Source organism: Coptis chinensis, chromosome 3 (genome assembly GCF_015680905.1).
Source record: "Coptis chinensis isolate HL-2020 chromosome 3, ASM1568090v1, whole genome shotgun sequence".
Taxonomy (NCBI): domain Eukaryota; kingdom Viridiplantae; phylum Streptophyta; class Magnoliopsida; order Ranunculales; family Ranunculaceae; genus Coptis; species Coptis chinensis.
Window position 1 is genome coordinate 108,987,705 of NC_141458.1, and position 13,832 is coordinate 109,001,536.

The 13,832-nt window shown below is 36.3% G+C and overlaps 1 protein-coding gene across 5 annotated transcripts; it reads right to left on the reverse strand.

Moving 5' to 3' along the window:
- Positions 1–777: 777 nt before the first annotated feature.
- Positions 778–13,784, reverse strand: MSH4 (MUTS-like protein 4). 5 transcript variants are annotated; one of them, XR_015215122.1, is made up of 25 exons: positions 13,425–13,778; positions 12,791–12,994; positions 12,639–12,674; positions 12,416–12,528; positions 11,378–11,423; positions 10,310–10,356; positions 10,065–10,172; positions 8,497–8,572; positions 7,917–7,989; positions 7,670–7,815; positions 7,489–7,574; positions 6,727–6,866; positions 6,505–6,644; positions 6,358–6,408; positions 5,675–5,738; positions 4,428–4,571; positions 4,265–4,332; positions 4,032–4,090; positions 3,786–3,942; positions 3,577–3,629; positions 3,396–3,494; positions 2,350–2,464; positions 2,144–2,266; positions 1,087–1,470; positions 778–970 (listed from the first exon to the last, which is right to left on the reverse strand). XR_015215122.1 is itself a non-coding variant. In XM_086595862.1 (24 exons), exons 1-24 carry the CDS (start codon positions 13,662–13,664, stop codon positions 1,306–1,308), a joined length of 2,547 nt encoding a protein of 848 aa, XP_086451988.1. In that variant the 5' UTR covers positions 13,665–13,778; the 3' UTR covers positions 824–1,305. The 5 variants fall into 5 exon arrangements, 4 of the variants coding, with proteins under 4 accessions (XP_086451988.1, XP_086451987.1, XP_086451989.1 ...); XM_086595862.1 differs by having other exon boundaries at positions 824–1,470; positions 8,497–8,566; XM_086595861.1 differs by having other exon boundaries at positions 824–1,470.
- Positions 13,785–13,832: the final 48 nt, after the last annotated feature.

Sequence of the window (13,832 nt, forward strand, 5' to 3'; positions counted from 1 at the left end):
TTTCGAGGGTCCTTAAAAAAAAGGTTTGAGGTCCATATAAATACTCTTTCGGACGTAATTGCGCTTCACTACCCAGTCCACTCATCATACCAAAAGTAGACCCTTGGGTCGGTCCTTTATGGGGCCAGAAAATATTATGCAACCGACCCTTCACCAGCCGTTGACCTTAAGCCTAATTGGGCTTCAGAGTGGTCCAGCCCACTTATAGTCCTAAAACCTGCAGTCCTGCACTACACTCAGTGAAGTTTTCCTGTACAAATTTATACGTTGTCTCAAGTTAGTGGTTTTTTCGGTTCTTTTGCGTTTGATCACCAATTCTTCAGATTGCTGGTAATGCCTAATGAGGATAAGATTCATCTGCCTGTTAGCAGTCCATTCCAACCAAGTTTTTTCTAGACGCACCAATTCCGTTTTGACTTTGGAGATTGAACAACATACCAATTCGGTCAACAGTGCGTCCGTAGGGATACAGACGGACAGTCACGGACTGTAACCTTGTAGGATAGTGAAAACAACAGAAATTTACTTTTGTCAAAGGGGTTTCTGTATAGTAATTGTGAGTCGGTGATCAGTTTTGCGTCTTTTGCGAAATCCAAATGAATACATTGCAAGGCTTTCCTGCATCGTTTACAGGCAATGAATTATCTAAGGAGAATATACAAATCGGATTTTTTTAGGAACGTATCGAGAGAGAACTGTATTTGGTTAGACAATGTTGTTGGTAAACAAGGATCGGTTTTTTAGCAAGGTACAGAATGTATCGTCAAATATGCAATATGATTCCACAAGATCTATTTTCGTTCAAGTAACGGATGCTAGCCAATTGAAAGGATCAGAGATCATTTTGATTCCATTAGTAATGAGGATTCGGAATACTATGTCACTTACACCATCTTGGTTATGCCAATTGGTCTTTGCGCTCTACCAGACGAACTTGGTACTGAGCCTAATAACATAGCCTGGGGAGTTTCTGTAGAACAAAGACATTAGAACGAAAAAATCACCATAGTATGGGTATGATACTAACATGTTGGATCTATTCTAGTTGAATGTGAGTTGGCATAAGGACCCTTGCTGACGTTATACCTAATCATCCTTGTGACGATCAAGACTGAGTATGTACTTGCGGCACCCTTCATTTTCTTGCCTTGGCACAGTTTAGCACATAAAAATCAGCATAGCTGTGTCACGAAGATGATGGTAACAACACATACAGGATCCTGTTTTCACGTAATCGTTTTCATGCTCAATTCGGCCACTGTTTCACTCATGTCCCATGCAGAAATTGAAGCCTGAGCTGATTGATTACAGCCTTCCATCAATGTAGCTTTCCTTGAGATTCTGCAATGCTTCCCGAATTGAACCCTCATCCTGGCTAGAGTATTTTAAGCATATCAGTCGCTGAGCAACATGATATGCCAACTGAACTGATTGATACTGCTTGCAGTTTACTTCCATCCTTCTCACATCCTACAAGAAAAATAAAAATCAACAAGTAATACAATCCACAAATGAAGTTCCGTCTCACTTCCTATGATTTAGAAAAGAAAATAATGGAAATATTACAGAAATCTAGCAAGAAATTCTGAAACAGAACAGAATTGTTCAGCAAAACCTTAAGATTAACTCCAGAAGATACTTTCTCTCGCTTCATAATTTGACTCACATAAAAAGAGCAGAAAGGAATATCTGATGGACTGAGATCACCTTATCCATGAAATAGTTGTACAGACATTAAATTGATAACACACCTTAGATCTAACAACTTAGAGCTTTCTAATAGCAAAGTACTAAACAAGATGCATATATAGTCAATTTTTGCAGAAGCGTAGCTTCCTACTGGTAGTCATTCTCCCTTTGAAAAAGGTAAGGAAAGGGTTTGAATTTTAAAGCTTGGTAGCGTGGTGGGAAGATTGTTTATGCAAGTTGAGGTTTTATCTGCTTTCAGGGAAAAAAAAAAAAAAAAAAAAAAAAAAGGCCACGACTTTGGGTTTTTAATGCTACCTGCTGATTATAAATCAGCAAAAAACTGTTTTTAAGCATTGCCAAAGGGGTCTAGTGCCTTTCACTTCAATTAAGACTCAATAAATCACGATGAAATAAGGTATAATAGAGAGTACATCTTTTACATTAAATATACTACCTTTTCTGTAATCTTTGAAGTGATACTTTTTGCCGATTCAATAACTGAGCAAGGCAATCCTGCGACCCCAGCCAATAGTAAGCCATAATGTGGTATATATTTTGGGCCGTCATTGAGATGAAACTGGTTAAAACAATTGGACTATGAGCCGATAAACTCCTCTGAATATGAAAACTTCTCTAATCAGTATGAATTCAAGAGGCTACCTTGAAGTCCAAGCGGTTGTTTTTGACATCAACGTCAAAATGGAGAATCTTCACATTTGGGTAAACTGTTGCTAATTCTGATAGATTTTCCATATGAGTTGCAAAGATGGTATACCTGAAAATTAAGGGATGGAATAAATCAGTTAGCTGCATATAGACTCAACCCAATTATCTCCAAAATGAGTGTAGGTATCGGGATAATCTAATTGAAAGAAAACCAGAATGACAGGAAACTGTATGCCTAGTGATCCTGTGATCAGCCCTTGCTAGATTCATCATCAAGGATCAAATCAACGAAGCAGATTGTCCATTAAATGGTCAACATGACAACATCTAACAATGTAACAATAAGGTAAAAACTGAACGCTTCAATCTCCTCCAATGTCTTGATCCATTCATAGCAACGAAAACAAACAGTAAACAAACGTTAAAGGAGAGAGAATATGTCAAATACTTTCTTGAATTCATCCAGCTATATTTTAAAGTGACAGATGTATTGCAGTAGTTAGAAATTTAGCTCCGCTAAGACCGCATTCAATGACATTGTTCAAGAGTATCTCAAAGCGTATTGTCCAAAATGCATGGCCATCCACACTAATAATTTTGCTGATCCCAGTGTCTTGTTAGTTACACAAAAATGTAATTAATAAATGAACTTATATGGTAGATGAGGAATGAGGCGAGCACTTGACTAAAAAGTAGCATTCGGGTATAACAAATAACATTCACCATGTTTAGCACTGGCACCATCAAACAAGATTCACTTGATCGAAAGAATGGTTGACACTAGGGAAATGGCCTGAAACCAATTCAAAGTTACACTACTTCCTTTTCATTTCTTTAATGTAGGCTACAACATGTCATATGTGGAATTCATAATTTAAAATGACTGTGATTCACTTTAGTTCTTTCAACTATTTCCTAGCTGGGGCCAATCAGGCCATAATAGAGTAAAAACTGCTCATTACCATTTAAAACAACTGATTAGCTAAAGTTCATCACAGAAAACTTAAGAGAAATGGCAAAATTGTGATGCAAGTACTTACGCCTTGAGTGATAACAGATGCTCACAACAACTCCACGCAATTGCTAATCCATCAGAAGAAGAAGTTGCCCTCCCAAGCTCATCCATAACAATCAGACTCCTGATCATATCTCCAACTTTGTATATAAAAACATTTTTGTAATTTTAGGTCAATGCAAGCATAAATTTACAGGTACACATACCTTGAGGAAACATTTTGCATAATAAAAGCCGTCTCTTTCATCTCTGTCATGAACTGCAATCCAAAAAGGGATATAAAATAATTAGCCATTATGCTCCCAGCCACATCATTGCATGGGCAGAAGAATTTCCAAAGAATCACTCACGTGATAGTCAAAGAAGGTGACCCACAAAACTTAATAGAGAGAACAACAAAGTTGGGGAAACAGACCGTGCTAGAGTTGGATTCAAGATTGTCCCCAGTTCCCATCCGAGTAAATATACGATCTGCCACCCTTAAAGATGAGAAACGGGCAGGAACATAGCAACCTATCTGTGCAAGAATGACCACTAGACACACTTGTTGAAGGTAAGTGCTCTTTCCACTCCTGAAAGGACCTTCATGTTTGAGATAACTTTAACAAATTGAATGTTAAAACCACAGACAGGAACAACTTTCCATGCATGGAATACCTACATATTTGGGCCCATGACAATCACCATGTTCGATGCTTCAGAAAGAAAAACATTATTTGGCTGCAGGATAGGAAATACAGTATCAGCTTTAATTGTATTGACGAAGTTAAACTAAAACTCAGGGACCCAAAAAGAGAAGTAGCTGTAGATGCTATCTACATAAGAAAACGAAGATGTATGAATAAAACCGAAGTCCAAAGAAAACAACCTAAAAAGGCCAGAAACAATACTTACAATAAAATCAGTGTGTAAGCTTTCCAGAATAGGGTGCCTTCCAGCATCTATTGCCAATGGACCATTCTCTGAACAGTAATTTCAAAATATCATGCATCTAACCGAATACATTACACATTCTTAAAATCTGGACAGATATGCAAGGGGAATCTCAAATATCTACCTGTAAATTTGGGCCGAGTATACTGGTCGACTGGTTTAGTCGATATTGTATGAGCAAATGAATTCACAATCATGTCTAATAGACATAATACCTCCGCAAGTAGTGTAAGTACAGATACATCCTTCCGTACCCCATCCATTAGTGCTGCAAACCATTCTATATATATTTAGAATAACAATAACACTGGAGTATATGCAAAGAATATAATACTAGCTGAAGTATGCAGAGAGAAGAAAGAAACGTACATGTAGTTTTGAACTTTTGAGGCATATGGGAAAGAAAATTTTGCAAAAGCAACTGAGCAGATAAAGTATATTAAAATGAGAGTGGTGCTAGGAATCAGATAGTGTCGTCATCATTGTACTCTACTTTATCATTACAATCATCCATCTCAGCATCCTTAGAGCATCTCTAGGTGGAGGCAAACATGGAGGCATCAAGTGTAGCCGCATCTGTGGAGGCAAATTTGCTGTTTCGGATGCGGATGTGGATGTGGCGCGGCACTCCCACTGTTGCGCGACAGTGGGAGTGTTGCATGTTTTTTTTTTTTGACTTTTTCAACTTGGGGCTACAGTGGGAGTGTTGCGTGGGGTTTTTTTGGGGGCATCTCTCGCCACTTTTTTAGGCAAAACAAAGTTTTAATAATTTTAAAAATTAACTTGGGATCTACTTTTAACAAAAAAGATATTTAAAATAAGAATGGGTCCACTATTAACTAGATTTGCTTCTACCACCTAGAGTTGGTCATTGTTTGTGGATGCTTGCCTCAAATTTAGCCTCAACATGACACTTGATGCCTCCACCACCTAGAGAAGCTCTTACATCATTTACGCTCTCTACAGAAAATTCTCTAGATTGCTCATCATTTCTATTTCCCAAAAACTGGTTCCAACACTATCTTCCTAAAGTCTCTGCTAAGTTTTGTTGATTAGCACTTCTGACGTTACGAAGGCCACCTCCACTTTGGTCAAACCCGAATTGTTTATAATCAAAATCTCAAGATTCGTACCCCATCTTGGATAAGGGTTTATGCACCATTCAAGTAAAAAAGAGAAACTGGGGAAGAACAAAAGATACAAATTTTTTAAAGGAATTCCTTATTATAAGAAATATCCACATGCAATTGTCAAAAGCTGAAATCCTGACAAGTTTAGAAGACTGTAATCACAAAATTTAATGTTGTGCAATCGTTTGAAAGATTCATACTTTTAAAGTCCACTATACTAGAAAGTAAAATAATTTATAACCTTCCAAGCATATTTCCGTTCTTGTGTAACACTCAGCAGCTGCAGACTTGTTCCTAACATTTAACTGTTATTTTTAGGAAGTGGATCAGAAGAATGCAACATTTTTATACTACGTCAAAAGGAAAAAAAGATAAGAGATTCCGAAATGTACGAAGTTAGAGAACTGAACAATAGGCTAGGTTTGCTATTTTGTTGACTACAAATAAGAAGCATATTTTGAGCATTTTCAACTACTACTGCCTTCCTATATCACCTTTCTAAAACAATGGGGCATCCAACTCAAAACCAATTGGTGATGAGTGGAGATAACATATATCCCACTTGTTGATAGTTTCCACAATAAACAGATAATTAATACAATTGTGGATGAAAGTAGAAAACCATTACTAAATAAAACTTTTAACTGTTTTAAGTAGAAGTAAAATAAATTATAAAAAATATAGATAAGAAACTCGGCAAAATGAAACACATGAAGAAAGAAACAAAAAAGCTAACTAAAGATGTGCAAGTTATGCAGCAACAGATCTGGTAGAAGAGAGAGACAAATATGTATATATGAAAGGTAGGGATACAAAGAATATTATTTTGTACATGGACACATTGACAAAACCTTGAAAGAAAACCATAAACTCTGGAAGGGGAAATCAGAAAGGTATAGAACTTCTGAAAAAATAATCACTCACAGAAGCAAGTTCAAGAGTTGAGCAATGTACATTGTTCCCATGTTTCACGACCTGAGATTTTTCCTTGTAAGAAAGCGTTAAAAAGAAAATAAAGATGAAATATACAGACACGCATGTAGATACTAGATAGCAATCCCTATTCACAACCTGAATAAACTTGCTGGGAAGCCTTCCCTTTATGTCTTTTTGTGGAATGCTCAAGTAAAATCCCTGCCTATTGTTGAATGGTATTTTCAAATTCGGGAGCTGAAAATCTTCACGGTATGTGTTGGCAAGGCTGTGTATGGCTGTCAGTTCAATCTTAATTGGCATCCTGTTGTGATAATCATTTTATATAAAAACAATCTAGGTGAGTGGTAGATAGAGCACCTTCACTACTGTCACAGAATGATCTACGTGCAACATCTAAGAGTCCATCTATTCCCGCCTTAACAGCAAAACACTGCTGGGTGCGAGCAACAAAAGGAATCCGTGCGTGAAGTACATCATCATCAATTACCTCGCCAATTCTGAAAGACAAGCACAGGTCTCTCAGAGATTAAGCCAAATACTTCTAGTCTTGAATGTTTAGCAGTTTCAGCGTGTGGAGACTCAATTACATTGAATATAAAGAGCCGCCAAATCAAGAAAAACTTAGTAAAAGATCTAGTCCCCACGGAGAGAACACTCAGCCTCAAGGAAGCCCCGAAGCAATCGATTTTAAAAAATAGATTTATTAACACTGTCTACTCCCATATTTTCAACCCTGCCTGAATATAATTTGGAAGAATAAGATAATAACACAACCACGATAATAGTAATATATTTGACAACTTTGATTATTGAATGATTTCCATAACATCAACCCAAACAATTAGGGCATGTGGTGAAACAGTTTCTTAACATTTACCATTTATTGAGTTAACCTTTTTTATATCTATATGGTCTTTCCTTTTCACTTTTATTAGCTTCAGTGGTCATTCTTAAAACCCGGTTACTCGGTATCCTTATGATCCCAGAAAGACATCGTACATTTCATGCTTCAAAGTTTAAACATATACAAATATGTAAATGGAACCACTTTTATTATCCCAAAAAGTTTAGCATAATCAAGACACAAAATGATGATGCAGAACCAACATAAAGTTTTACCTTTTCCTTATAGATGCATACTTCTCGTTTTCGCAGATAGACTTGTAAATGTTTCCAAGAAGGAAACTTTTCGCATCCTTAAGCACCTACAACAGTCCAAGGTTCCACTACTATTGCATGAGATACAAAGATTACAGAAAATGAAGCTAAGTAAAGAGCAAAGTCCATCCCAAAAATGTACCTTCGACAGTAAGGGAAGGGCCTCCAAAGCAGTTTTAAGAAGAATAATGCTTGATATCAACACTTGACTCCTTTTCGCATCACCAACTCTCAAGACCTCATTTGTGACTTTTTTTGGTTTGAAGCAGAAGTGACAGAGCACCCTATCTGGAGAATGAACGCGTGAAATTCATTTTTCCTTTATCAAAAACTCCTACAGCACTGAAATATTTAACCAATTGAATAATTGATCATTAAATTCCACTTACCAGTTTCTTTTGGAAATCTACGGAGAACCTGTGTAAGCCCAAAAAATAGCTCCTCGTTGCTCATCAACTCATCCTGATACGGTATATAACAATATTCAAGCCATGTTTAGAACAGTTTAAAAACATATTGTGACTAAGAATGGAAATTATATTAAACACCTCTAATCACACCAAACTATTTTCCAAAGAGGTTGCTATTATAAAGATGTTGAAATAAATAAGTGTATAAAAATGTGATTCCTTCCATCATGAAAATACTGTAAGTGTTCTACTTACTTCAAAGCCTTCCTGTTTGTCCTCTTGTTACAATTTCATCTTTAACAACATTTCTGTACTATCCTCTAGTTGCTCATGTCATCATTATATCCATGCCTCTGTCCAAATACGTTACTGTCTCTTGTATTTATTTAACAGATTCTAAACCCCAAGTTGTATGTCCTACCTCACTAAGAACAGGTTATACTGAGCAATCCAGACTAGCAGCCCTTCCAATTTCTTTCTTGATAGTACTAGCCCTTTCATACATAAGATCAAAGCTTTAAATAAAAAAATTCATATAGAAACAGTAAATGATACTGACCAGGCAGTCAAGACGAGCATTAATAGTCTCAATGTCTTTCAATGGCTGCAAAAGATTAGCCCGAAGAAGTCTGGTGCTGGAATTAAGATTTAGGATACATTAATGTTGTCTGCTGCAAAAGTTCTCAAATTCCTAAGTCATGCACCACCACAAACATCTGTAATGGCATACACATATCTAAACATCCACTGAAGACATTTACAGGATGCATATGTTCAAATATGCATAAACAAGGCAAACACATACGTATACACTTATTTGATTTACTCCAGCCCCCAAAAGAGAATACCAATAAGATCTATTCTTATTCCACAGCAGACACCAATAGGCATCTCGTATGCTATCAAGATTCCGTTCCTCTCCTTCGTCTCAAATCTCAATGTATGCTTCCTGAGTGTTCTCTCTCTTTTATATTTATATTCACAGAAACTTTTGTTTTTTTTCCTTACTTGGCTGAGAGATTTTTTTTTGCAGATTTTATACATTTTGCAGCAAGTAATAGTATTCACTTCTTGGCTTCTTGCACAGGTCATTCAGAGGTTACATATCTGAATGTTTCCACTAAATTGGAGAACTCCTCAGGCCATACTCACCATGCTTCTCCATCTCTTCATGCCATTTCCATCAAGAAAAAATAGGCGCATTATGGACTGTCATGCATTAGGGGATGTCAGATACTTTGAAACTCTGGAAAGTGGTAACTTTTCTTCTAAGAGGAGTTAGCTTTGTTCTCCAGTTTCTTGGGTATATCATGCTTGGCCGCTTGGGCTATAACATCATAAAATAGGTAGTTTTGTTTTGGCTCTTTGAACTATTCCTGACCTCGAGGTCATATGCTTCTTTTACTTGGTTGCTCCTATTTCTCCTTATAAAGTTTAGTTTTCTTCTAACAAGTTCAGCAATCTTCTAAAAATGCCACGGACGGAAATGAAATGTCATATTATTAATAGCAATAATTTGGAACACCAGTTTAAGTACCTTAACTACTTTATATATATAAATATAATATGGAATAAGCATCTGATTCTTTGCAAGTTCCAAAATACTTTTGTTTGTGGCAGTCCTTTAACCATTAAAAATGTATTGGCATCTCTTATGGTGTCCTATATTCCAATGAAAAATGGAAGTTATCCAATCATCCTGTCTCATGTATAGAGGGACTCATAGAAGAAATATGTATAATATGTATAATATAGGATATAGTATGAATAGAAAATCAGTTCACGTATCTCAAAATGCATAATATGGACTCCGGAATAAGCTTTATTAAAAGAATAATAATTCTGTGTAATGCATTTTACTTTGTAAACTTCGAAAACAAAAGTTTTTTGGCTTTTGTTGAACCATAGCAAAATTGTAGCATCTCTTATGCCGTCCTTTAGTCCTCTGAAAGATGAAATTTCTCCCATCATTATGTGCTTTGCCTAAAATAACAGTGCTAATGAGATGTTTCCTTTAGGATAACTAAACCGCAGTATGATGTATAAAACAAGAGTGCTAAAGATGATAAGATAAATATAAAATTAAACAAGAACTAACAGATCTCCCACCGTAAATAAAGAACTTACCCCCCAATAGTTCTGGTCGTCTTAAGCATGTGAAATAGACTTCTCTTTTTGTTGCTTGAACCCCAAAGGTTTGAGTGTAATGGCTCAATAATCTCCAAATTCTGAACACTGGCATGCAAATTAAGTTGTACTTTTAGAAGTGCATCGTCGCATCAAAAGACATATCGGTATTAATAACTTCATAGGCCCTATAAAGAGAAGTTGCTACATATATAATTTACAATTCATTGGATCAAGGAGGGTACCTTGTAGCATCAATATTCATATGGTCAAATGAGCCATTGAAGGTAACCTGGGAAAGTTAGTGATATATCAAAAAAACCAGTTAAGTAAGCCCACCATTTACAAAGAGGCAATCCTCAACAGTCAACACAGAAGACATAACATAATGTCGACTTGTAGCACAGATGAATGCATTAAAGCTTAAAATGGACTCAAAAGATTCAACAGAAGTGATACAGGAACTCTATCGCCGCTCAACAAGAGAAACTCCACGCTCTCACTGGCTTTCTTTAAATGATAAAGTGAGTCAACCGTGCTGGACAATTTCGAATCCAGATCATTCACCAACTCCGACAAACTTTACCAACTAGACTAGTTTTTTTTATATGGAGATCAGGATTTTAGGTTACATGAAAGAAAGAAACATTAACAAGTTAAGAAGAATATTGACGAAATTGGAAAAATAGGAAGGTGTAGGTTTCACACTTTCACCAAGGCAAGGCATTCTAAAAACTGTATGACAATACATTTATAGCTTGCTTCAAGGGATAGTCTTTACAAGCCTGAGACTTGGGACGTCATCAGAAGCCAGTAAACACAAACAAAAATTTAAGATGAAGTGTCTGCATATCTCATTATTATAAGAATAAAGTGTACATTGGGCATCTAGAAGCATTTGCCAAGAACCAAAAATGTGAAATTTCAGCAGATGCACACATAACATTAGAATGCCAGACAAAATTCATTTTAGCAACAGTATACGATCACCCTTGTGTAAAAAAAGGAATGTTTAATCCCGATTATATGGACACCACTCCTCATTGACCTTAGCTCAAGAGTGAGATCTATCTGACCACTTTTAATCATCTTAAGTCATTTATGACAAAAGGTAGCAATATGAGCAACCACGCATTACAATTCTAAGCAATATGACACAGCCAAGCACATTGCGCTGCACTTCATTAGCGAGTGCGCAGTTGAAGAGGACAATGTATGGTGCTTTTATTTAAATGAAATTAAGATTTGAACTCTAACTCGAAAACTAAAATATACAACCATAGTAAAAGCACAAATAAGAAATGAAATCATACCAACAACGAGTGGTTTGTAACAATGACTCCTTTCTCAGCCTCTATCCTGCATGTGATATATATGGAAGAATCTGATTTAGAAGCAGACCAGTCATATAAGCTGTCTTATAAAATGCAACCGAAAAAACAGAGAGTGATAATTGACCCTCAAGATGAAAATATACATCACTAAAGTTTGTAAATAAATGAGAATTTGAATGGTGAGCTGATTTCATGAATAGGCTAACCTGTTCTTCTAAACATGACTAACATTTTTTTAAAGGATATGTTAGTCTGTGGTGACAGCTCTCGCAGACTTAATTAAAAAAATTAGCTGGTTTATATCGTTGCGCAAAGAGTAAGAGTTATGGGCACAAAACAAAACCGGTCCACTCATCAGTATCTACTTAACAATCCCACTTTCACAACCATCCACTAGTATTGTGAGTTTTATATATTTTGTTTGTCCAATCTACATAATAGCATATGGATCAAAGAAGATGCTACTGAAAGATCTCCTAAATCAAGATAGACTGCTTTTCTTTCAACTTTGATTTAATAACTGGTATAGAAGAATCTTCTAGAGATAACAAAAAAGTTGAGACCAAGCATTTATATCAACTTGTTCCCAATCCAACAGACACACTGGGACCTTAATGATTTTATAGTTGGACAGGACCGTATTATACCACATACATATTGTTTTTAGTTCAAGGACAAGGCTTGATAGAAATTTAAAATATTTGTTGGCATTGTTCTCTATGATGGCTGGATGGTAACACTTGTCCCTCTCCCTAAGTTGGACATGGACATTGGTTATGAACAAGCATATCCAACTAACTATTTCGTGAAACTTACAACACTAAATTCAATACTACGGTTACTACCTATAGAAAAACTCGCTGCATACCCTGTACCCACAACATAACCCGCAGATACACAGTCTCTGGCCATGTGAAGGTATCCTTTTATCAAAGTGTCCATCTTTATTTCAAATCCTTTGCAAAATACTAAATCAAAGAAAACACATGATAGTAGCTTTATAAAAAAGTAAAGTACCACTTAATAGTAGCGGCAACTGCAGCCAAGCAAAGATAATACTGCTTGTAGTAAGTATCCAAACCAAGTGCCGATGGCTCTTTGGCTGCCAAACTTTTTACCAGGACACTTCCCTGTAAACAAAGAAAACACAAGAATAGATCCATCAATCCATACATAGATATAGAATTGTATTTATTTATATAATGGCACAAAAATCAGTCAAGGAGACTTCTCCAAGGACCTTGGTGTCATCAAAGCAACCACGAGCCATAATGACCTGCACAATCCATAGGTGGCATTAGAAATTAATGTAATTACAAATTAGATTAACAGTTTGTATCGGGAGGAAAAAAGCATTAACAGTGCGTGTATTCAACCAGTTTAAGAGCCAACCTTCTTGGAAGCTGAGTAAGATTTATCCACCAGCTCAGAGACTCCAACCATACCATCCGCAGCCAGCTTGTTTGGTGGGACAATGATCACGATAGGATCATAGAAGTGAAGCAACGTCTTTGTATTTTGGTATGAACTACTAGTTTCAATATACTGAGAAAGGTGCAGTGAAGCTGACCTCATGTCAAAAGCAGCCACTCCCACCTGTAAAAAGTTTATCATGACATTCCGAATCCAGCCTTATACTTTTCAAACTCATTAAGGATCAACACTTGTAAGCTCAAATCTAACTCAGATGCAGAACACAAATTATATCCATCCAAAAAATTTCTTCTGATTCAATTTATCACAATCTCTACTAATTACCATCAATTAAGAGAGCAACAAAGAAATTCACCAAATATCACGTTAGATCTACACTTAATTCAAAAGCATAACTATGATTACTTGTCTCGTTTAACACACGATCTGAAGCTTAATTTCAACTAAGTAAGTTAGAGACATTTCATTTCGATCATGTAATATTACTTCAATTCATCAAGATCCACAGAGATCTAAACATAACCCTAGTTTTATTACAAACGATTCATTCACCAACAAAAACCAGAAGAAAGTAGGAATTTGAGAGGCGTACCTCTTTAGCTCTGTTTTCAATTAAACCGATCACGATGCTAGATCTTTCGCCTCCTCCTCCGCCTACTTCTTCTTCCATTTTCTCGTTTCGAGAGTTAATTATTAGTGCCGCTCGTTTTTTGGTTTTTGGAAATGTGCCTTCTTTGAGCGCCAATGTCATGGGGTATTTATAGACGGTTAGAAAGAATATATTTTGACATATGCCGAGATTGAAGAGTTGAAATTCCACACATCTCGACATTTATATTTGGTCGAAATATAGACCTCTGAATTCTGAAATCCAACTGGTCAAGGCTTTGGGGGATCAGAGTGCATGAGCTAACGAAAAGTCTACCCATGAGGCCATGATCTGAGATTCCGAGTAATGCGTTATACAAAATGCAATTCAATCCATATAGCGCTGTAAAAT